Source organism: Neltuma alba, unplaced genomic scaffold, assembly GCF_004799145.2.
Source record: "Neltuma alba isolate B1F8T4 unplaced genomic scaffold, ASM479914v2 tig00013010_pilon, whole genome shotgun sequence".
NCBI classification, from domain to species: Eukaryota; Viridiplantae; Streptophyta; class Magnoliopsida; order Fabales; family Fabaceae; genus Neltuma; species Neltuma alba.
In genome coordinates this window covers 54,463-79,687 of record NW_021637359.1, presented here as the reverse complement: position 1 = coordinate 79,687, position 25,225 = coordinate 54,463, and the positions used below count along the sequence as shown (strand labels likewise).

The following is a 25,225-nucleotide window of genomic DNA, read 5'->3' as shown; positions in this document are numbered from 1 at the left end:
TAGAAGAAGAAAAGAGAGACTGAAATGGTGTGCCACGTAAGCAACATGGTCAAACAATAGTCAAAATTAAGCGGGATAATGGTCAGGACGGCACTGCTTTGTTTTTGCAACTTCTGGGGCAATATTAAAGGCATGGTTGGAACAGCTTATAAGTAGTTTATAAATTACTTTTTAATAGTAATTTATAGAATACGAAACAAGATACAAGAGTAGTTTTATCTCGATTTACGTGAAATATATTTGTAGAGGATTTTCACCACTCTACCAAACAAGACCTAAGACCTCAAAAACTTCTTGACACCCATGACCCGTGACCGTATACTTTCAGGGTGAATTCGCACATTATCCTCATAAATAAACATAGCTAAATAATCATCTACTCATATTCCTTTTTTTTTTTTTTTATACAAATCTACTCATATTGATTTTACCTTCTAAATCTTCTCAAAATCCAATGAAAAACATTTTGAACACTTTAAAAAAAAAATTTCATCATCTTACTCTTTTTTTTTTTTTGCCAACGCATCTTACACTTTTATAAGAGATCTAAAAATCTAAGAATACAAAAATTAAACCATCTTGAGCTCATCTTAGGATTTAACATTTGCAATTATTGCTTTTATTCCAATGGGATTTTACAAGCTGAAGTTTTGGTAAAAGTCAATTGATGTGATGTATACTTATGTTAAAAAGTCAAATTTTAACCAAAAAGAGATCATTTTATTCATTAACAAAAGAAATGTCTATGAAGTATAGAAAAAAAAATCGAACCAAAAGGTACAAATACAAAAGAAAAAAAAACAACAAAACCAAAGAACAAAATAAGGTCCACCAAAAAAGAGAAAACAAGGTCCAGAGCTTTGGCAACAAATCAACCTCCTCCTTCATGATCCAAGCCTTTAGCCGGCAATCATATTAGCATCCAAAATTCTTGCAGATGAGATGATGCTATCGCTAGCCATCCATAGAATCCCATCTCACTTCTTCCAATGGCTGCAAGAAAATTGTTAGCTCTATTTCCTTGTCTAGCAACTAAAGAAATTGAATGAATGACATTAATTCAATTAATCAAAATATATCAAAAAGAATAAAAGAGCTCTGCCATTCAACATTAACTGAAGATTTATTGTGAAGAATTTTGACAGCTCGTCACAATTCATCTCAATACAAATCTTACGATTAGGAAAAATATGAATATACAAAAGAGTATTTTTAAGAAGAAAGCAGTCGATTTCAAAGAGAGTAGATAATTTAACTTTATGTTAAAAAGTCAATTTGAATAACTATTTAGCTTTTGTAATATTAAAAGCTCCAAAATATTGCTTTAGGTCTAACTTGACTTTTAAAAAAGAAAACAAATCATTTGACCTCAATACCAATCCAAACATAAGATTTCGGCTCATGGCTTTTGGAATTTTTATGGAACTTTTGGGGTTAAGAAAGCCAGTTCAAACAACCTCTTGGACTTTTTGTTCTTCCATGAGGACAAATATTTATCTTCCTTGTCCATTTTTCTCTTTTTATTCAAATTATCTCCTCTTTAATTTGAATAAGCCTATAAACAAGTTCAACTTGACATTTTTTTTAATGAAAAAGATAAAATGATATTTAAAAAATATCTCAATTTACAAGTTACAAATGGTTAGCGAAGTAAAATGAGATTTTAAGAAATTATTATAAAAAACTGACATTGGAATTATCCTAAAGTCAACAACAGAAAGATTAAAAAGCAAAGATAAGATTTCGTTCTAAGTGACATTGATAGTTGAAGAAGTTTGTGGAGGAGTTTCAAAGAAAATTGTCCCATCATAATAATAAATCGTTAATAATGTCTTAGCATCTAGTTGCAAGAGTCTTGTAGTATGAATCTAGAAAAGAACAACACAATGGCATTTGGAAAGAAAAAAAAAATGCTGTCCTCGGAATTGTTTTATTTTCCCACAAGAATTCCTCCGTGGATGATCTATTATGATAAACAATTCCATGATAAAAGCGTTTCCTCAATTTTTTTGTAATTATGAATGAGAACATGTCATATCTTTTTTTTTACCAGAGGAGAACATTCCATATCCATCAATTTGTAAAACTGTGTTGGAATCAACAACGTAATGACAATATAAAAAAAAATCAATATCATTCCATACTGTGAAAATTACAAATAAAGACTTCCTAATATGTAAATTTGCGAGACCCTTAATTTGAAAAATAGCAAATAAGGACTGGGTCCCACTTTTGCAAATATGAAATGTTTAAAATGCCCCTCAGCTAAATTGTGATTTGGTCCACTGAAATTGTCATTAACTAAAATGAACTTGTCATTTTTCATAGTCAACTCGTCATGTGGTATACCCTTAGCCAAGTTGTGATTTGATCAATTGAAGTTTTCATTCGCTAAAATGAACTTGTTATTTTTCATAGTCAACTCGTCATGTGACATACCCTCAGCCAAGTTGTGATTTGATCAACTGAAGTTTTCATTCGCTAAAATGAACTTGTTATTTTTCATAGTCAACTCGTCATGTGACATACCCTCAGCCAAGTTGTGATTTGATCAACTGAAGTTTTCATTCGCTAAAATAAATTTGTCATTTTTCATAGTCAACTTGTTATTTGGTATATTCTCAGCCAAGTTGTGATTTGATCTACTGAAGTTTTCATTCGCTAAAGTGAACTTCCCATTTCTCATAGTTAACTTGTCATTTGGCTGAAGGGCATTTCAGACACTTCACTACGATTTCATATTTGCAAAAATAGGACCGGATCCTTATTTACTATTTTCCAAATGAAGGATCCCAAATTACAATTTTACATATTAGAAGTCTTTATTTGTAATTTTTCCTTTCCAGTTTATTATGATGTTCATGGCGTAGAGTAGCTGTATTCAATTCCATTCTCTTTACAATGCTTTAAGAACACTGATTCTCGAATTCATCTTCATGGTTAGACTTAGACCTAATGGACACAATAGATTATTTAAATAATCTAATGTGAGATTTTTTTAATGAATAGTGAAACATAAAGAGTTTTAGAAAAATAACAAAGGATATCGACAAACAGGTTTCCTTATTGGTTAAAGGAGAAAAAGATATTATGAATTAAAATAATACAGGAAATAGTCTAGAAATATATTAGATTGATAAAGAAAAATCTGGCAAAAAAGAATAATGAAAAAAGGCTAATGAATAATTTGAGGATAGTTAAAGTTAGAAAGGCAATAATATAACTTTCCTATCCTCTATATAATTAATTAAATTTTTATAATTTACATAATTTTTCTTTTACTATCCACCACTTCTATTTTTAATCAATATCGAGCCACACATAAAACTTGATTGATTTTATTTTATTATCAATATTTTTAATATATTACTTTGAATAAAATATTAAGATAACATGTGATCAATTATAACAATAAAAGTTAACAAAATTTTACTAAATTTGGATGTCATGCAAATTATAAAAATAAAAAAATTAGACTATTACCAGTATTTTATAATCGCCCAGAAAACTGCTAGGCTTCCAAGAGAAGGGGGTGTGTTTGGATAGAAACTAAACCATGGTTTCAGAAGTGCTTTTACGGATTACGAAGTAAATATGTGGAGGAGATATCTTGTTTTGCGGAAAAGTGCTTCTGAAACCATGGTTTTGAGATACCCAAACAGGCTGGAGAGAATAGATTCTGTGAAGAATAGATTTTGTAAAAAAGTGATTCTGAGAAGTGAAAGTGTTTGGATAGTTGTTATCAGAAGCACTTTTTATATATACAAATTACTAAAAAAAAGACATAAGTTAATATGATAATTACAGAAAAAATAGATTTTATGATATATTTTAATTTGAAGGAATAAAATTGTTAATAATATATTTTTTACCAACATAATTAATAATACATAAGATAATATAATTAATAAATAATTAATGTGTATATATATTTATAAAATATAAGATTAAATATGTTTATCAAAAAATATGTTTATAAAAAAATAACAAAATATATATTATATAGGCTCTCACACTCTCCCTTTTTTCTCCAAAAGTAAAAAAATTTTGCTTTTTCCAAAACCATGGTTTTGGAGTCAAAACCATGGTTTTAACCCAAAACCATGGTTTTGGTTTTTAGAGAGGGTGTTTGGGTGATTGACACCCCAAACCATGGTTTGGGTGTCACCCAAACACACCCTGCCGACATTGACCTCTTCAGTTCGCCCCAAAACCTGGTATTAGGGTTTCAAAAATCCCCGCCAATTCTCTGTTCCCCTCCCCCTTCTCTCATGGCGGTAGAGGACCAGAGTCCGGTGACCCCTGCACCAATTCCGACACGCGGCGACAAAGTCTCTGAGACTGGCTCTTGCCACCTTGCCACGGCGCCATCACCTGGTAATCCAAACACTAGTGACACTTCTCCGACGAAGCCAGCCAGCCCCAAAGATTTCATCATTTCTGTTGCCTCCAAGATTGCTTCCCAGCCTCTTCAGAACTTCGATCCTAGCGTTTGGGGCGTCCTTACTGCTATTTCTAACAACGCTCGTAAAAGGCAACAGGTTGCATGACCCCATTACTATTAATTGCATCAGTCTCTCGTTCTGGTTAATTGTAGATTTTTATTCAACGTTTTATATAATTTGCTGTTCTAAAAGGTTCTGTCTTTCCTTTGGACTCGTGGATGGGTGTATTAAAGTTTTCATGACCTTATCAGGCTGCCATTACTGAGATTCTGTTGTGATTAGTAAGTAGGAAGTTGGCCTATTTAAAGAAAGAAGTAAGATTGGTTTCTTTCGATCTTTTTAAGAAGTTACACATACAGTTAATGCAAATGAAAAGTAGATTTTGCACCATCCTTAAAGCTTTTCCATGAAAAGATGAATAGGTAGAAGTAGAAATCACTGTATATTTGAAGTATTCAGTATATTGTGTGAGAGCTGTCCAAGCTTTAAACATCATTAACATCTTGAATCAACTATATTGTGAGGCAAAATGTCTTAAGACCGAAGAGTTGTGAGGGTTTTAAAACCGGAATTTCGAGTTCGTATTTTCGTCAATTTGGCTTTGGCCCATAGTTTTATGTTAAGTTTATCTTTGCTCGACAATTTATTACACCTGCGCATTTTATCTGATTGAAAGTTTGTAACCAGGGTATTAATATATTATTAACTGCCAATGAGCACTGTATTGGGCGTGTGGTAGAGGATATGCGCTTCCAGATTGATTCTCCTGCTGTTAGTGCTAAACATTGCATGTTATACAGAACGGAAGGCACTAATGAAAAAATGGAGAGCGTGGCATCAATTTGGTTGAAAGATACAAGGTGATTTTCATATCCTGCACCCCCCATCCCCTTTCTAACCAAACGGAAGAGCACGGTTTTTCTTTCTTCTTATATTCTGATTCTTGCAAAGCCTTGTACAGCACAAATGGAACTTATCTCAACTGGGAGAGGCTCAAAAAGAACAGTACTGCTGTCAAAGTTTGTCATGGAGATATCATATCATTTGCTGCTCCTCCTCAGCATGGTAACAGTTAATCTTCCAATTCTCTCAGTGTTTATAACTTCTATCTAATTGGCTATTTTTTCAGTTTTTGTATGCTGGCACACTGCTTTTAGTGTATTCCATCTTTTAGTTTTCTTTAATAATACATTATTTCCTGAAAAATATTTATTAGCCATTTGATTCGAGATCTTGTTCTTTGTTTCCGCATTTCACCTGTTACTGTGATTTTCTTGTTACATGCTGAAAAATTGCCTGTAGAAATTTGTTGCCTTTGGTCTATCTTTATTTATTTGTCTATTTATTTTCTTTGGTGAGACATAAAAAGTATTCTCTGCCTTTGGTCTGTATATTGGTGAGGCTTTGGGGATACATGTGTGTTCTCTATCTAAATTATTGAAGGTTCTGTTTTATCATACAGAAGTTGCATTTGCTTTTGTATTTCGAGAGGTGCTCAAGTCTGCTTCTTCGCTGGATAATGGAGCTGCTAAAAGAAAAGCAGGTAATTATGTGATCCGGAGCACAAATATTCAATAATTCAATTCATTCTTACATTATACTTTGCACTATGCTCAATTTGAGTACTGGCTCCTCGTTGGACATTTGATCAGATGTCAGGGACGGCAAAGGAAAATAAAGGAGAATGATCTTTAGTAGTAATTTTGGGAAAGAATTCCAAATATAAATTCATAATTCAGGACCATCTTAAACCAAGACTCCCTAGTCATGAACTTAGAGCAGCACTAACACAACTGGCAGATGCTAGACACATGGCTGATAAATTAACCGACATATGCATGACAACTGATTCATGCATTAGCTCCTTGAATTAGGCATGATGGCATATGTGCTTCAATCATTCTAAAGTGGGGGGGGGGGTATGTGGGAAAAGATTCAGTTATTCAGTATTATCAAAATATGTTATTTTAAATGTTCATTGCACTAATATAATAATGTGATTTACAGAAATTTAGAAATAATGTCTCATCTTGTAACATCTATCAAATATACGTATAATATATGTAGCATATCTCCTATTCTCCTTATACGAAGGAGATGTGAAATGACAGTGAAAAATCATTTTTTTCCTCCACAAATTTTCAGGCTTGCTAAACTGAGTTATATTGAGTCAGCTTATCCATTGGTTTAGGCTCAGATTTTGGATCATGACACATCTTAGTAACTCAATTAACTCATTTTCGTGATCTTTGTTGACACATGGACCTACATTAGTTTTGCTAAAGAGTAGAAAAATATAACAACATCATAATAAATATAATTGTCTTAATGTAAAAGTTCTACATATTTAGCATTGATAAGATATTATTTGGGATTACCATGTAACCAAAAAAGAAAATTATTTGGTGTTAACACAATATTCATAATTTCAAAATGGAATAATATTCTATAAATTTTTATGATCATTATTTTGGCTGAAACTACATCTTACTGGGTTCAAGATTGTTATTTGCCTATGCCAATAAGTTAATGGGGATGAACTGTAAATTTAGAGGGGTAAAAGCTAGTATATGTACATATTATACATATAAATAGATTTTTTTGGAATTGGTTCTTAACTGAATATTAGTCTATAATTTTTATAGTCATTATTAAATGGTTATATGAAGGCTTGTGGATTGGTCTCATATTCTATCAACTTTTGGTGCTATGCAAACTAAGGGGCCAGCTGATTGGTGCCATAATGGTCTCATAGTTTGGTTGAAACTGGATGGGCAATGGGTCCAAGATTGTCGTTTGCCTTGTGCCAAAAAGTTAATTCTTTTGGTGCGTTGAGGGGAAGGGACGGTAAGTTTAAAGGATGCAAAGCCTCTACATGTATCATGCATATAAATGCATTTTTTTCTGGGTGGCAGGAGTCACCCCTTGAAAACCAAATGTAGCTCCATCATTGCACTTTTATGAACCCCCTATCTTGCTTCTGTTTGACCAATTTAAACTCTCCTTCAGTTGTAGCATATTTTTTCTGCTACATGTTATTATAGGACGCAGCTGACCTGGCGTGTTATCAATATTGGTTTAAAGTTTCAGATATATGATAAGATTCGTGGTTTGCTGTGCATCTGTGTGATTATAAAATTACGCATTGTGCTATCTTCTTAATATTTGATGATCAGGAAATGATACTTGGATTTTTATTTCACTTTGGTATATATTTTCTGTTGTTTTAACTTTCCTGTCTTTTCTGCCCATTTTTCTTCTATTTGAATATGTAGAGGAATTTGTTTCTGAAAACAAGAGATTAAAAGGATTAGGAATCGGTGCTCCTGAGGGTCCCATATCACTTGATGATTTTCGAAGGCTCCAAAGATCAAACACGGTGGGTTTCATTTAGCATATTTACAGTATTAGGGAGTGGTGCACCTCTCGTTCTTTGATGTTATCCTGTATTGTTGTTTGCAGGAACTAAGAAAGCAGTTAGAAGATCAGCTTGTATTAATTGAGACTCTGCGTAATAAAAATCGTGCAGCTGTTGAGCAACATGGAAGTGTATGTTATTGTTAGTTCTTTTTACCTTTCTGCTTGTTTCATAAGCTACACTCATGATGTTTAACAACTAACCATGTGGTGTATGGATTCTTGAAGTGCTTGATGATGGTTTCTACTTATTCTTCTACGAATATAGGCTACAATACCAACTAAGGTTATGTTCCATTCTTCAGGAATTAAAATCAGTCAGAGAGTCCGTTGAGAAATCTTACCTTGATCAATTGAAAGAATTACAGCAGATGGTGGATCTCAAACAGAAGGAAGTAGGTGAAATCAACAGAGTTTCTGCTGAACAAAAGCATGCTGTGGAAGACTTAAATGAAAGGCTTAATGCTTCTATGCAGTCGTGTAATGAAGCAAATGCCATAATAAGTAGGTAGGGTTTATTTTATTCCTATGGATTTAGTATTAATAATTCTTAGTAATGGTTATAGATGTAATATGACAAGATTTAAGATGTAATTAACTACAGTTTCAACTACCCATGACTAAATTTTGGATGATGTGATGGCCTATTAAAACAAAATTGAATTGGTACTGGGATACGTTTCATTCTTTTCGTTGGCTAAGAATATAGGGATTTGAGAGTTCCTACTGTATTAGAGGCTGACTATTCCTTAAAAATATTTTTGGTTCTGGACTTTATGATGGTGTATAAAATTTGTACACCTATGAGATAAATGAAGGTGCTGAATCTGCTGGGCACCAAGTTAAGGTTTGCTTCTGTCTTGAGTTTTGAATTACAAGAAGCAATGACATTGGAATGCTTTTTACAGAGATCATTGTGCAGCCCCTTTTTACCTCTTTCCAGATGTTTGGCATACAAGCTTACAAGCTTAAGACATTCTGCCACTTGCTGAAAAAAGTATAATAATTAAAGGGACATCATTTTTTTCCTCATAATACAATTTTCCATATCTCATCAGAAACTCAAGGTTCATTGTTTTCATCTTCCTCTGATGGCATTATTGGCCGTGATTCATTTTTCATTTTCTGTTCTCTCTACCAGTCAACAGAAGATCTGTTGAGGCCTTCAATTGTGGTTTAATGTCAATTTGAGTGGAATCTCTAGCTCTCCTTCTTTGCTTATGGCAAGGGAACATAAGTGAAACCGTACCTGAAATTTGCAGAGAACTTAAAGCTATTGGTTTTTTTCTCCTTATGGTGATATTAGTACTCCTTAATCACTGTTTACTCACGTTTGATGGGCATTTAATATATGAAAATCAGGGAACAATTAGAAACTTCCATGGTTTTTTGCAGCTAGAATTATTGGAGAAAGAATAACAGGATCTTTAAATTCTTGGTCTTGTGACAAATGCAGTTCAATCATCTGTAGTCTAAATTTTTAAATTTGGTGCGCCAAACTTAAAATTCCCCTAAAAGTTGAGAGGTGTAAATTAGATTTCACCCTTCGGTGAATGTCTGTGCTCATATATGCTTTCTTTTCTTGTGTTTATGTGTCATGTTCTGAAAACCTCTCTCGTTACCAGGCTTCAAGGATTTGTATTTTCGAACATGTTTCTTTGCAAATTTTGATTGCTCTTAGGTGGTGGATTTATATTTTAGTTTGTTTTCCCTCATTTGTCTCTGATGGCTAAAAGTGCTATTTAATTTTTGGACAGCTCAGTAATAATCTCCTTTTCTTGTCAGTCAAAAGGTAAATATAGCTGAACTTGAGGAGCAATTACATGAAGAACAAAGTCAGCGAAAAGAAGAGCGAGAAAAGGCTGCAGCTGATCTGAAAGCTGCTGTACATAGAGTTCAATCTGAAGCTCAAGAGGAATTGAAACGATTCTCTGATGATGCATTAAGACGAGAAAGAGAGTTACAAGAATCGATGAAGAAGCTGCAGGTTCTAGATTTTATTTTTTGACTAAATCAGTGAGGAACTCTTTTTGTTATTAGGACACTCAAATTGTTATTTTATATTCGATTGCAGGAGTTGGAGAGGGAAAGGTGTTTGCTAGTTGAAACCTTGAGGTCCAAGCTGGTAAGATTTTCATTTTGCTTCAGTTAGCCTGAGTCAAAGTTTTTCTGAGCCCTGAACATTTGAAGTTTTTATCCTTTATTCATTCTCTGCTTGCAGGAGGACACCAGGCAAAAGGTGGTTGTCTCTGATAATAAAGTCCGGCAGTTGGAAACTCAAGTTCATGATGAGCAGCTTGCTTCAGCAAATCATATAAAGGCAATTTGATTATTTAAAATTCAGTATCTTATTTGTTTGCAACAATTTGGTTGATACTTAGCTGCAACTATATGCTCATACATTTTGTTGTGTTGAATGTTGGATCAGAGAGTAGAAGAACTTGAGCAGGAAACAAGAAGATTAAAGAAAGAGCTTCAGAGTGAAAAGGTAGAGATAAGAAGTTTATGTGATACAGTACAAAGAAATTCTTTTCGAGTTTTTAATAAAAATACATCTGCCTTAACTTCTGCTAAACTTACCAATGTCATTCAATGAAACTGCAAAGTAATTAGTATCATGATGCTTTTAGACCCATGATTCAGAAGCTACGAGTGCCTTGTTCCTGGAAAAGAGAATCTTGTGGTTGAGTCTTGTTATCTTGTCTTGGCTATCCAGTACTTGTTTTTCCTTTCCTATTCTTTAAATACTTTGATAGCTTACTCCTTAGCTTTTCTAGTGCACTTTTTCAAGCTGAGATAGATTTTTGCTGTCGGTAGCAGGCAGCTCGAGAAGAAGCATGGGCTAAGGTTTCTGTTCTTGAGCTTGAAATGAATGCTGCAGCACGGGATCTTGATTTTGAGAGACGAAGGTTTAAAGCTGCCAGGGAAAAACTCATGCTTCGGTAAAGATTTTGGAGCAATGGAAATTTCAATAATTGGATAACATGTATTTGATAAAACTCAGAAGTTTATATTGTGAATCAGTCTTGCTGATATACTGCATTGATTTGCGTGCATACAATTTGACTCTCCCCGCATACATGTTAGATGTCAAGTCCTGAGTTTATGGACGTCTGTGCAACATTTACATTTTGTCTTGTTCTTTGCCACGATGGTAGATTTTAAAATTTTGCTGCTGAAGCCCTGGAAATTTGAAGTGATTAGAGAAACTGAGGCTGGATGCTTGTCATGCAGGGAAACACAGCTACGAGCATTTTATTCAACAACCGAGGAGATACAAGTACTGTTTGCTAAGCAGCAGGAACAATTGAAAGCAATGCAGAGAACCTTAGAAGATGAAGAGAATTATGAGAATGCTTCTATTGACATGGATGTAGTCATTGGTGGAAACTCAGGTCAAGGAAATGAAGTTGCTGCATACCATGCTAAAAGTTCTGCCAAGGCTGGATCGACATCATCTGCACAGAAGCATATTGGAGATCAAGCGGAAACATCCAGCAATGAGGCCAGCGTAACCGAGAAGCATGATTGCGATGTCAGGAGTGAAGATTGCCAAAATACACAAGAGGCAGAATTCACCAGTGCAGATCACGACCATGGTGCCAAAGATGGCTTTGGTTCTGACATTGATGGTGGTGGCACTTTGAAGGAGGGAGATGCTGTTGACACTGAACGTGTACTTGAAACTCAAAGTCCTGCCAATTATAATGAACAAAAAGTTGATTTGAATAAGGATCCTGCTTTAGTTGGGGAAACAATGCAGTTTGATGACGATATGAATGTTCAAGACACTGAGGAGCAAGGTCAAACAACTTGTCGGGAAGTTCATGTGGACACACAAAAGACCATTGTTGAGGACACTGAAGCTGGAGGCACAATCAGAACTGCGGATCTTCTAGCTTCTGAAGTTGCTGGTAGCTGGGCTTGCAGCACAGCGCCTTCTGTGCATGGAGAAAATGATTCTCAAAGGAGCAGGGACAACAATGAAGGTGCTGGGGATGATTCGATTCATCCAGTGGCAGAGTCTCAGAGTACTCCAGATGCTGCTGCTACTAAATGGAATTCTGAACTCCGAGCACTTAGCGAGATGATTGGCATTGTTGCTCCTGATCTGAGGGAGCAATTTGAAGGTTCTGTGAATGATTGTGATCAACAGAGAGGAAAAGGTGGTACTCGGCCTGATTCAGATACTCAAGCTGCAGAAACGCTGACAATGATGCTCAAATCAAAAAGTGGATCTGCATCTGATGCAGAGACTAGAGGTAATGACCATGTTGAGGAAGATGGAGATTCCGAAGCCACTCAAGATAATAATCCCATGGATGAAGATTCCGAAGCCACTCAAGATGATCCTCTTGGGTAATGGGCAGTGGTATTTTGATTGAAATTTGTGTTTTAACTACCGATGCCCGTCCAAACGGGGGACATTCAGGGTTGCCTTCAAATGAGTCGGTGATAGGTGCTATCCTGGCAGTTGCATGTGATACATGCTTGTGGCCCATAGAGCATCCATGAAGTGTTCCAGTTGGGCCGCGGATGCTAAAGCCCTCTGTTGTGAGCCTTCTTATCTGTGGCTATTCCTGTCCTCTCTTCTCTGGTTGTCAGGTATCATATTGTATATACTTAGTTGGCTTTGTCAATATTTAGCTATAGGTGGGATTGTAATTTTAGTCCGTGGTTCAAGCAACTTAATAATTGTAGTATTTATTGGGATAGCTTTAGTCTTGTGATGTATTTATTAGGGAAGTTTATTCTTATATTTAGTTTTCAATGTGGTTTTGCATATGATTAACACTGATGCTCTCCATTCCATTCAATTCTATGAGTGACCAAACTTTTAGAGCCAAATGGAAAACCGAACCTATGATATGAGCACATCTTTAACTAGCTCTTTTTATGTCTCACATATATCCTTTGGTAAAGTGCAAAGTCATTTTTTCACCACGGGCACCAAATCTTTATGAAATGTGGGGTAAAAGTTCCTCAATTCACCTGTCACCAACCTAAATCGCCATTAAAGTCATCAGACATGGAGAATTAGTAATTACTTTAGGTTTGCTCAGTGAGAAACTCGACTCCAGTAACAGGACTTTCTTTTTCCCCCCTAAAAAAGCCGAACAAGACACTCTGGTTAGTGGTTACGAGGTCCATCCTTGACACTTGGGAGGAACCGAAGAAAGAGTTTTAGCTTTAATAAACATTCATTCATCATCTAATACTGCCGACTTGTATGAAGTCAAACCAAATTGGGGAGAAACCATTTCGTATTTGCTCAGAGTTTCCTACAACTCGCTATTCAAAGCTGCTGATAATTTATTATGAAAATAATTCAATATCATCATTACCCAAATTACAAAAGTAAATTATGCAAGTCTTGAAAGTTCAAATTAGGGGAGCTTGATATTATATTAGCAAAAAGTTATTAGTGCACAAATCCTGACCAAATGATGTAATGTTTATCAAATTCATATCATCATTACTCAAATTCAGACATTCTTTCATTATCATTTGACTTGAGTATTTAAATCTGCTGCCACGTTATTGATTGCATATACTACTTTTTTTTTGTTAATTAAATTACAAAAAACTTCCCTGAACTTTGAACCATGTACAAATAAGCTCTCAACATTTTAAAACTTAATCCTAAACCCACCTAAACTTTTAGTGCTACATGGGTAAAAGTCAACCACCAATTATATACCTCTTAAATTATATTTCTGTGTACATGACCCTCTCAAGTTTAAATTATATGCATATAAGCCTTGTCCAAACGAACATGTGGACGTGGTCATTAGAACACTTCCCCTCCCCTCCTTTCAGCTGAACCAAAAATTTCCTTAATATCTGTGCAGATAATAGAATTATCTGTACAAGTGTAAGGATTTAGTAGGATGCATAGCAAAGCTTCAAAATTTAAGGAGGTTATTTATATATAACATAAAGTTCATAGGAGTTAAGTATAATTTCCTCTTTTTTTGGGAAAAAAATATTGTTGAAAACTGTATGGTGTTGGAGAATTTAAGCCAAATGAAAGGACTTTGCGTGAATAGAAGAACTTTCTGATTCAGATATTCGAATCCAAGTAAGATAGACAAATGAGAATAATGGTTGGGCTACAAATAGGGGAACAGAGGTCCATCGCTATTTAATTTCATAATGAGATTAATTCTTCATATAGTACACTTAGTGGGTCATGTGCAATCGAACCCTCTCGCTTGCCTTTTTAAATTTCCAATGCTATTATGATCTTCCCTGACTTCAATTCCAACTTCATCAAATTGTAATCATATCATATTTCATGTAAAAAGTTTCATTATTAGGATATGAATAAATTAAATTATTAAAAATATTTGTTGTTATTAATATATATACACATTTCTCCTCAGTTTGCATGATTTATCTTTTTTAATTTTTGTGGATTCAAAACCTCAAAAGCTGAAATTCAATTACTCTTCAAATAAACAATACTGTTGTATTGAGTTTGTCCAAAAGAAATTTTGATCTCCCAAACTGCATGAGATATTCTGATCTCTGTATCCATCCAGAACATGCAAATCTCCTATGAGCAAAGATTTAAATGTTAAAAACTAAGCAATACATATATGAGGTCTTTTTCCTGATTGAACTTTTTTCTCTGGGGTAAACTTTTGCTGATTAAAGTTTGAGAAGGAATATATAATTAGGGTTGACATTATATTTTGAAGGAAAACAAACCCTTAAATTACCAATCTCATGGATTTTTTAAAATTATACATCCCTTTTTTCTAGACAGTTCTGCCAAATTAATGCAGAACCTCTTCCCACTTCCAACTCTCACCATAAAATTAAGTTACCTAATGTTGTAAACCAAGATGGAAGATAGATATAGATATATATATATATAGAGAGAGAGAGAGAGAGAGATGTGTTGTGATGAGTTTGTGTTGTGTAAGAGTTTGTGCAGACAGAAGAAGAAGAAGAAGCCAAGGGATAATGATGAAGAAGAGGAAGTTTAGGGAGGTTGAAGATGGGTATCAATGGGAGTGGATATAATAATTGAGTGGCAGAGAGAGGTTTTTGAGAGATGAGAAGGACCACAAAGGCTACATCATATGGTTGATGTCGAGACATGCATGTCGCAATATGACTCCCACAGTGAATTTCATAATATAAATTAAACTCTTTTTTTTATTTTTGCTATCCAACTCACTTCAACTCATTCCTTTTGTTTTTGCTTTCTCCACTTACATCACCTATTCATGTCTTCTTAATTGCTTCTTCTACTAATAATCATCTTCAATAACCTATCTTAGTCTTGTAATCCTCCGGTCTAAAATATAAGAGCTATTTTGTAATGTAAATTATGCTATAAAATAGGTTTTATATTCAGGATCGGAAGATACTAGTATTTTACACAAAGTCTCAAAAATTAATTCTCTTCAATAATGTGCCTTAATTTTGTACATGGAGTCTCAGAAATTAATTATCTTCAATAACGTGTCATGGTTTCTTGTGTTTTACACGAAATCTCAGAAATTAATTATCTTCAATAACATGTCTAATCCTATGTTTTACACGAAGCCTCATAAATTAATTATCTTCAATAACCTATCTTGGTCCTGTGTTTTACACACAGCATCAGAAATTAATTATCTTCAATAACTTGTCTTAGTACTGTGTTTTATATGGAGTCTTAGAAATTAATTATCTTCAATAACCTGTCTTAATCCTATGTTTTATACGGGTTCTCATAAATCATCCACATGTACATTCTCATGTAAAGTAAATTTGTGAGATAATTTACATTATTTTAGAGAGGTTATATATACTCTAATTGAGTTCCAATTTAAAATAATTTAACTTGTGGAATGATTTTTCTTAATTTTTTGTGAGAGATTATTTGATACTTTCTTAACTTTAGATATATTTTGTGGTTTCCTCTTAGCGTTCTATTAGCAGGTAAGAAGATTAGAGTAAAAGTCTCAAGATGCATCCAATAATAAATTAGAAAGATTAAATTAATGTGAAAAGGTTTTGTATGTATAATTAATTGATTGATTTAATAGATTGTGCAAATGGTTCATTTATGTTTGGGTGGATGTTGCTTTTTCAAATTTTCTTCACACATTACCTAAAGTATATACTATATGAAGCCCGGTGGGACGTAGAATTTGTGGACTTTCTCACTAATTCGTTTCTTAAAGAGCGTGTGACTTCATTAAAAAAAAAAATTATCCGAAAATCTTTATAAGTTATTATTTTGTTTGAATTGAACGCTTATTGATCTTTTAATTTTAATTTATAAATTTTATATGAAATTTCATCCACAAATGCTAGAAACGTTATGAAATAAAACCAAGGAGATTTAATAAAGCACATGAAATCCTACAAATTAAACTTAATGATTCCTACACCGAAGGGTCACGAATGCCTATAACACATCAAACTATAAGAATCTAATTTAAATAAAATAGGCAACAACATCCTAATTTAATAGGCAACAAGAGCCTAATTTAAAGTTATATGTGAATTAATTTTTCTTTAATTTCATTAATTAATGTTTTTGGCATTTGGAAGGTGAGAGTCGTTAGGTTTGAGCCATCAATGGAAATAGGTTAAGGTTGTTGACTACAACTAACACCTAAATCAATCAAATCATCTAATTATTCCAGCAGGTCAAAACCTATGTCTCTTATAGAGTAAATTAAATCCTTGCATATGAATAGTGAGTTTAATTTGATTTTTTTAGGACTAGATCATTATTTTTAAAAGAAATTTTATATATTAAAATGATTATATTAGTTGGTGGTAGTATGCTCTTCCAACTTTCTCGTTAATTACATAATATTTTCTGCAATATGAATATTCTTTTCTCTTTTTTGTTTGTTTGTTTTTGCCTTTAACTTGATATATTCTATGAATGTTCATGTGAAGTTGGTTAAATATATTTTTGGCTAAAGTATATTTTTAGTCTTTTATCTTTACATAAAGTTTCATTTTAGTTTCTTAACTTTAAAGAGTAAACTTTTGGTCCTTTAACCCCATAATCGTTAATAAAAAAATGATGATATTAAACTCTTCAATGTTGATAAAAAATTATCAAATGCTAACATGTTAAGTTTAATTTTCAAAATAATAATAATTGTTACAAAAAATTATCATTTAAGACTAACAATTTTAGGGTTAAAAGACTAAAAGTATAATTTTTAACATAAAGTTAAAGGACCAAATATATACTTTAGTCTAATTTTTTTAAGAAAAAGATATTTTAAATTTTGATGGGAAAATGTTGAAGCTGAATTTTCTTACTAATTATAGATATGGTCAGACACTTTATCTATTTTGGACTTGATTTCTCAGTCTTTTGTGTTTAAAGAAATTAAATTTTCAATGGCAATAACCTTCCAAGATGATTTTTTTTCCCTCTATGTCATCATTGGTTCTATTTTGAGAATATAAAATATTTAATATATAAGTTAATTAAAAATTGAGTAAATTTATATTATTTAGTATTGGGTTTGATTATTATTTGAGCCAAAAAATATAATAAGCAAATAAGTGAAATTATTTTTAATTCTGAATATCTATTTTTGATGCGTTGACATTTCTGTTTCAAGTTCTGCATATATAGATATGGGTGATATGATATATAACAAATTTGCTTTGGAAAAGTTGGAAAAGAATCTCCCACTAAAAATTTTTGTGGTGAGAATAATCTAAATCAAAATACTGACTCGATATAAATTAATCTTTTTCAAATCCTTCTTACTAATAAAATTATTAATGCGAAAATTTTTCCCAATCTTCCCATTTGCTTTCCCGTGAAACAACTTTTTATATTAAGTATGATTTATTTTAATTAAAATAGTGCATTAAATTAATAATAATACATTCTATGTAAAGGATAGTCAAGTGTCATAAGAGAACATTTTCAAAATCAACACAATATTAAGTAATTAAAGCTTATAAACTAATGCGGGTTTTTCTTAGAATCGATAGATCTATTTGTTTGTTAAATTAATTTATCATAGCTATTGTCTAAATATATATATAATATACATTAGACAGGAATTTTATATCAATTAAAAAATTAATCACCCTAATCGGTAATGCTCTCTCTCACACACTCACAAACAAAATCATGGATATCATTGTGTGTGTGTGTGTGTAATTGCTCACAAAAATTGTCAAAGAAAATTTCAATGTCATGAATGTGGCACCCAGAAGAGAATCTTGCTCATTATGTTCGGATGAAACATGGAAATTATAGGCAATAAAATCATTTTGAAAATAGGCAGAGAATTTCATTCATACCATTGTTGACTATAAACACATTAATTTGCTACTCAACTCAACTCAACTAGTGCAACTATATATACTCTCATATATATATATATATATATATATAATATTTGTGGATGGTAGTAATACAATTAAAGAAGAAATGAGTAGTTTGAAACCTGTAGTGGTCCTAGTCTTCATGAAATTCCTCTATACTCCCTTGTTCAAAATTACATAATGACCATAATATAAGCAATTCAACAATAAATATTATTGCTTTCAGAAATCATATATTTATATATATTTAATAATTAAAATACAAAGAAACTTTACACAATAATAATATATAAATATAAGAAATTACATATACTTCAGATTTTTTTTTTTCATTTTGGCCAACTTAGACTACTTTTTTCTTTCTCACCTTGCTTTTGGTTTTCAACCTTTCGAGGGAAAACTGAAAATGACTTCCTATATATAAAGTAGCCCTAGCTACAACACTTGGCTCCATTATTGTATGAGACTTTGCTTTCTTTGCTAGCTAGCATATCCTTTTACAAAGTCATATATTTATATGATTTTTTTAAAAATCTTTTTGACTGTATATATGTAGATATATAGAAAGTTTAAATGACAAGCAGTCAATTTTAACCAAATAATAATAATATAAACACATGCACAAATGTGTGACAGTTTAAGAACAACTAATATATCGTATTATTTTGTGTGTGTGTGTGTGTGTGTGAGAGAGAGTCCAAAAGTACAAGCTAGGTGCCACTATATGTATAATGATGATATAGAAAAAACCATCCATGGGGGGAAGAAGATGATGATGATGGAGAAGAAGATGAAGCCAAAATGGGTTTCATTTTCCAAATTAATGAGCATGTCTTCGGTACTCAATTACTTCAAGAAAATGGACAAAAACTAAGGGACCTAACCACATTATTGACTCTCTTTGCTCCTTTCTTTCTCATTATTATTATTATTTTCATTTTTTTTTACCCCACGGTTCTGTATATTTCATCGATTCTGTCTCACTGAGATGATGAGATTTGGAGAGTCTCTATATTTTATGATTTTAGTCTTTATTTTTTTAGATGATATCGAGCAAAACAAGTGCAATTTTTAAAATATTTAGGAAATCTAAAAATTACCCATATGTGATGCTTCTTTTAAAGTTGAACTTGTTAATAAATTAGAATATTAGGGTGGCTCTAAAAGTGAAAATTAAACCTAAAATTTTCAATGTGATGAAAATAACTACCTTTAATTTGGTTATTGAGTTTTGATATTTTTAAGAATTAATGATTATACAGTGATATTACGTTTCGGATAGGCAATCCTACCAGGTTGGCAGTGAGTATGTTTGTTTTGGATAATGATGCGAAACTTCTAGACTATTATATTTCTCTTTTTTTTCACAAACCAGTTTAAATTCCCTAATTTAATGTTGTTATTTTACCGTAATTTTTCTCCACTAATTTTTATTTCACAATTTTTACCAAAATGATTTACCTAGAATTTTTACCTACGTTCACTCCTTTTTACTCTTACGATACGTTAAGCATCCAAGACAACTATATATCAATATAATTTTTTTATCCATAAGGTTGGAACGTGGAAACCAACAAAACTTTACTACTCAAAGGCGTTTTGAGTTATTAAATGATCCAATTTAATATCTACATGAAGTTTAAAAGGTATGTTAATGGGGACTCCAGTGTTAAATATTTACAATATAGTTTTATCGATTTACCAGTCTTTTGACTTAGGTTCTAAAATTCGAGTATTATTACAGAAAATTCACGTCCATATACAAGGGATTTAAAAAAAACATTAATAACTCCATTATTTGTTTCAACAATTTGCAAATCCTTTTAATTAGGATTTGACCATGGGATTTTATAGAAAATTTAATTAAAAAATATAGTGTTAGATACAATTAATTTACATTAACAACAAATGTCTTTTGTTCTTCAATTTTTGTATTCCACTAAAAGATATTTTGCCTAGAATGCTTTCTTTTATTCGTTGGTTAATTTAAGTTATAGCAAGCTTGCCTGCAAGTCCTCAATTGTACGTCATGCTATATATAGTGTAATAATGCTATACTTTAGAAATTTGTTCTTTGAATGGCTTAAAAATGTTAGATTTGATTTGGGATACGAGAAATTACTCATTTTGTTGGGTGACCAAAAAAAAAAGAATTTATAATTAATAAACAAATAGTTGGGACTTTTTTTCCTTTGCCAAAAAAATCAATTTTATTAATATCTAAAAAGTAGTCACATACACTACTAGCAGAAGCCAATGAAATTCTTAGAAAAAATCCTATAGATACAACCCAACACACAAAGAAACTTACAGATCAAAAGAAAAAAAATCACATTAAGAACAATGAAAAAAAATTAAATGAGAAAAGTAAACTACATGCTATTCCACAGTAAAAGAATTAGAATAAGATTTTAATTAAGTCGTATATATAATTAACTATTTGAGGAATTGGAGAAAACAAAATCCGGGTTTAGATGGAGATAGTCCGATAGAATGAGATGAGGATAATGATTAGAGTTGAAATCTTCATGTGGTTATGAAAAAATAATAATAATTTATTGAATAAAAAAGACAAAAATTGTTATCTATTTTTAATTATTTATTATGTCACTTAAAATACGTGAGTATATGATTATCTTCTTTTACTTTGTTCACTAGAAAAATAATTTAATAGAAAAAGTTTAGATCGGTTTTAATTGAATAGAATAAAAGCAAATGATTATAATTAAGCATAATGACAAATATTACTTTGAATTGCGTTGCCGAGATTGGAAGTCCAACACGGCAACAATTAACGTAAACATGTTTACATAATGTGAAAACCAAGAAGGATTTGAAAAGAATTATTATTATTATTATTATTATTATTATTATTATTAATGAAAACTAATGCTACTTTTTCATATGTACTTAAGTCCAGTCTTATCTTAACTAATATGAACAAATTATAACTTTTTGACCATATTGCTCACCTTTGTTTTCTTTTTGTAGTTTGACTCTTTAATTTTAATTTTTCCTTTTATTTTTGGGCACTGAGGGCATTTCACTGGTGGCGTCTGGGGTGATCTTTTCAGATCTTATTAAGCAACCGACTAATATTTGCCCAATCTCTAATTAATGAAAAAATGAATAATTACTTCATATACCGTACAAATATTTTGGACACTAGAAGTACTTTTTCACAAATCGAGATAAATTTCTCCATATATTTACTTCATATATTGTACAAGTATTTTTAAAATCATAGTTTTGATTCCATCCGAACACCCCCTTAGTATGAAATTAGTCAAGTTGAAGAATACTAAAAAAAAATAAGGTTAATATAATTTTTTTTTTGTTATTCAAATTTATTCTCATTGTGAAGTTTCAAATCAGAATTTTTGTTCCTCAAGAAGTAAAATGGTCAAAACTTTATTGAATTATAGGGACCAACATTTTAATTAAATGAATAGAAACTTGATGGACTAAAATTTATTATTTAAAACTTGAAGACCAAAACCAAAATAAAGACAAATTTAAAGGACCAATAATTATATTAACCTAAAAAAAAGTCATATAATTATATTATATACACTACAGTGTGTTTTCAAAATCATTAATCAATCTTGGAATTATTTTTACACTCGAATTAAAATCTCTTTACATTATTTTTATTTGTATAAATAAATTTTCCTCGCTTCTGTCAATAAAAATACACCTTATCTCCTTTTTTTTAAAAGGAAAAAATCTTCTCTTGAATTGAGCTGTTTGGTGCGAAGGAGTCAATTACGGGCATATTTAGAATTTGAATCAATAAAACCATAAGCAGCCATTATTATAACTATTATTATCTTTTGTTCTCTTCTAAAAATTCAAAAACACATCATTATTTTATGTTAGCACAAAATATTTAAACATTAATTGTTTTAGGAATGGGTACCAAAAATAATGTAAAGAAACATTTTTTTCTTGATTGACTAAACCCTTTTAGAGTGTTGTCCACTTTGAATGTGATGCCAAATTTGTCTTCTACCATCATTATCTCTCTAATTTAATCTCACCTTCACACAACTTTTATGACTGCATGTTCCTCTACCTAACATCCCGCGGTAAAACCCCAAGACTGTTCAAACTTTACGTCAAGAATGGTTAATAGAGTCTTCATCTTTAAGTTTATCATCATTTTAGTTGTGATCCTTTAAATTTTAAATAATAGGTTTTGATCTTTTAAAAGGTAAAATAATTCAAATTTTTATTGAATTATAGGAGCCAATATCATAAATGAAAAGAAACTTGAGGGATCAAAATCAAAATTAAAAAAAACTTGAGAGACTAAATTCTGTATTAACCCTGTTAAAAATAAGCATAGGCTAAAGATGTATTTAGTACCCTAATCTTATTTTTTAGATACATCCAATACTTTAATAATTTTTTATGATGTGTCTAGCACCCTAATCTTTTTTTTTAGTGTATCCATCACTCTAATTTTATTTTTATACATCCAGTAACACCTTAAAGATTATAAATAACATCGGAGTGTTAGATGTATAGGAAAAATAAGATTAGAATACTGGGTGCATCATAAAAGGAATCAAATTACTCTTTCATTTTTAAAATCAGGATGCTAAATATATTTTAAAAATAAAATCAGGGTGCCAAATACACTTTTACCCATAGATATATCCACAATGACTAAAATGTTGAGGCCGTTAGGTTTATAATTGTTTTATATACACACCCATGCATATTTCTTAATTGAGATTTGTTATCACTGTGGTATATATTAATATGTTATATAAAATTATATTGTAATATTTCCACTAAATTACACATAATTTTCTTGAATTTTGCAACTTGTACAAATAATATCCAGAACGTTTGAAATTTTGCCATAAACCTCATTAATTCTCACATTTATACAGATTAATTTCCATATGATTGATTTTATATATTACTTTTTTTTCCTCAAAGATTTTATATATTACTTATCCGCACATAACTTCAAGTTTAGGAGATAATTTACATATTAATTAAAGTACGAGAGGAATTATATGCACACAAAAAAAATTTAAAGGGTATATAATTGATGGCTGTGAGTTATTCGCACATAATCAATAGCTTATGAACGAAGTTTATTACTAATTCCAATCATTAATGTAAAAACTACCTAACTAATTGGAATAGATTAAGACAGTTAGTTAAAATAATTATATGTAACAAATGTAATATGTTGATTTTCCTACACTACCCTTTTTATCATGCTTATTATAGCCATCTTTAGTAGAAACTCTTTCACTATGTGTAATCAATTAGAATATTTTGATAAAAAATTTATAAATTTAGGAGACAAATTCAGTTAAGTTCTCATATTTAAAATAAAATAAAATAAATTATTTATTTAATTCTTATATTTAAGACAAAGTAAAAGGCAGGATTAAGTTTAAAAAGCAAGGGAGTGAATGATTTGTACATGATGCAAGGAAAGTTCGTGGCTATTTATAAATCATATAAAAATTAGTGGGAGCTATCACAAGTCTCTCTGGGGGTTATATATATTTCACATTAGGGTATAAGATTGTCTTGGGTGTGCCCCGATCTTAACGTTACCCAGAACCCAAGTTAGGGAAGAGATGCTTTTGGACTGAAATATTTAAAAAAAAAGTAATGATAAAGGCCGTGAGAAAGAAAGAAGAAAGAGCCATTTTTTCTTCGCTCTCATTTCTGCATTTTCCATATATTGCTGCCCATTTGTAATCATGACTTGCTTCTGCCATCATTGCAATCTCTCTATCTCTCTCTCTCTCTCTCTCTTCGCTGCTAGATTTCTTTTTGATTTTTCCTTCTCTGCTCCATTTCATTATCATCATCATCTCCATCAACATTCAACATTTTCTTCTCCCATATAAAGCCCTTCAAGCTAAGCCAACCCCATATCTTCGTCCTCCTCCAATTTTCCACTTCCATTCACTCATCTCTTTCTCTTCTCTCTCTTAAAGCTATGTGCACATCCTCATCCTCCCCAGATGAATCCCTGTGTTCCACTTTTGGTCGTTCATGGCCTTTACCCATAAAGCGCCACAAGCTTCTTCATTTGAGGCTCCTCAAAAGGTACTCGCTTTTAGCCCTATTCTATTAACCCCATCATCTCTTTCTGCTTTATTTCTGGTTTCTTTAATTTCTCCCACAAACACCAATTCATCTGATATGATACAGCAACTTATATACATGGGGTGTGTGTGTGTGTGTGTGTGTGTGAGTCTCTCTCTCTCTCTCTCTCTCTCTCTACCTATCTATATATATGTATATATGTTCTGAGATGATTTGAGATGTTGAACGTACAGATTGAAGGAAGGAAGAGAGAGGAAGAAGAAGGTGGTTGTGAAGGTGAAATCAGAGATAGAAATGAAGAATCTGAGGCTGTTTATGGAGAATCAGAGCATAATAGAAGAGAATGAGAGGTTGAGGAAGAAGGCTTTGCTTCTTCATGAGGAGAATCAGGCTCTCTGGTGTCAGCTACAAATCAAGCTTTCTCAACAAAGTCGTACTACCACCAACTTAATTAACCCTAATTAAATTAATTAATTAATTGTTTTTAATAGCTAGTTTATACGTACACTTGATCCTTAATTAGAGTTTTCCTATTATATTTATGGGGCCCTCCTTAATCTTAATTGTCTTATCTAGTAGTTTTTTTTTTAATTATATCTTTCTGTTAATTAGTTTGGAGTTAAATAAGGATAGGTAGATAGGGCAGTGTTCGTCAAGTATGCAATTGTAGCCATATAATATATGCATAAGGAATTATGTCCAGTTATAATGTTATTATTTGTTTTCCCCAACTTAATTATGTCCTTTTCACTTGGCTTGATCTGATTGGAGCGATGAATTACAGAGAAAAAAGATGAGAAAACTGAGTTAAGTGTACTTGCTCGTGTGCTGAATATGTTTGAGATTAATTATTTGACATATTAATGAAATAGAATTAAAAATCAGATGAATAACTCTATCAATATGTGAAATATTTTGTATTTTTTGGATTAAAAAATAATAAAATAGTTATGATTAAA

General features: G+C 31.7%; 2 protein-coding genes across 3 annotated transcripts; both read left to right on the top strand.

Moving 5' to 3' along the window:
• Positions 1 to 4,220: 4,220 nt before the first annotated feature.
• On the top strand, positions 4,221 to 12,660 carry LOC114733513 (myosin-11). 2 transcript variants are annotated; one of them, XM_028920986.1, is made up of 13 exons: positions 4,221 to 4,541; positions 5,133 to 5,305; positions 5,407 to 5,510; positions 5,908 to 5,988; positions 7,721 to 7,824; positions 7,908 to 7,994; positions 8,168 to 8,370; positions 9,648 to 9,849; positions 9,937 to 9,987; positions 10,084 to 10,182; positions 10,291 to 10,350; positions 10,680 to 10,804; positions 11,097 to 12,660. In XM_028920986.1, the coding sequence occupies exons 1-13, from the start codon at positions 4,272 to 4,274 to the stop codon at positions 12,223 to 12,225; spliced, it is 2,688 nt and encodes an 895-aa protein (XP_028776819.1). In that variant the 5' UTR covers positions 4,221 to 4,271; the 3' UTR covers positions 12,226 to 12,660. The 2 variants fall into 2 exon arrangements, with proteins under 2 accessions (XP_028776819.1, XP_028776820.1); XM_028920987.1 differs by having other exon boundaries at positions 4,222 to 4,541; positions 10,683 to 10,804.
• An 11,222-nt stretch (positions 12,661 to 23,882) lies between these two features.
• Positions 23,883 to 25,014, top strand: LOC114733516 (protein LITTLE ZIPPER 3-like). Its single transcript, XM_028920989.1, has 2 exons — positions 23,883 to 24,266; positions 24,500 to 25,014. Exons 1-2 carry the CDS (start codon positions 24,157 to 24,159, stop codon positions 24,729 to 24,731), a joined length of 342 nt encoding a protein of 113 aa, XP_028776822.1. The 5' UTR covers positions 23,883 to 24,156; the 3' UTR covers positions 24,732 to 25,014.
• The last annotated feature ends 211 nt before the right edge of the window (positions 25,015 to 25,225 follow it).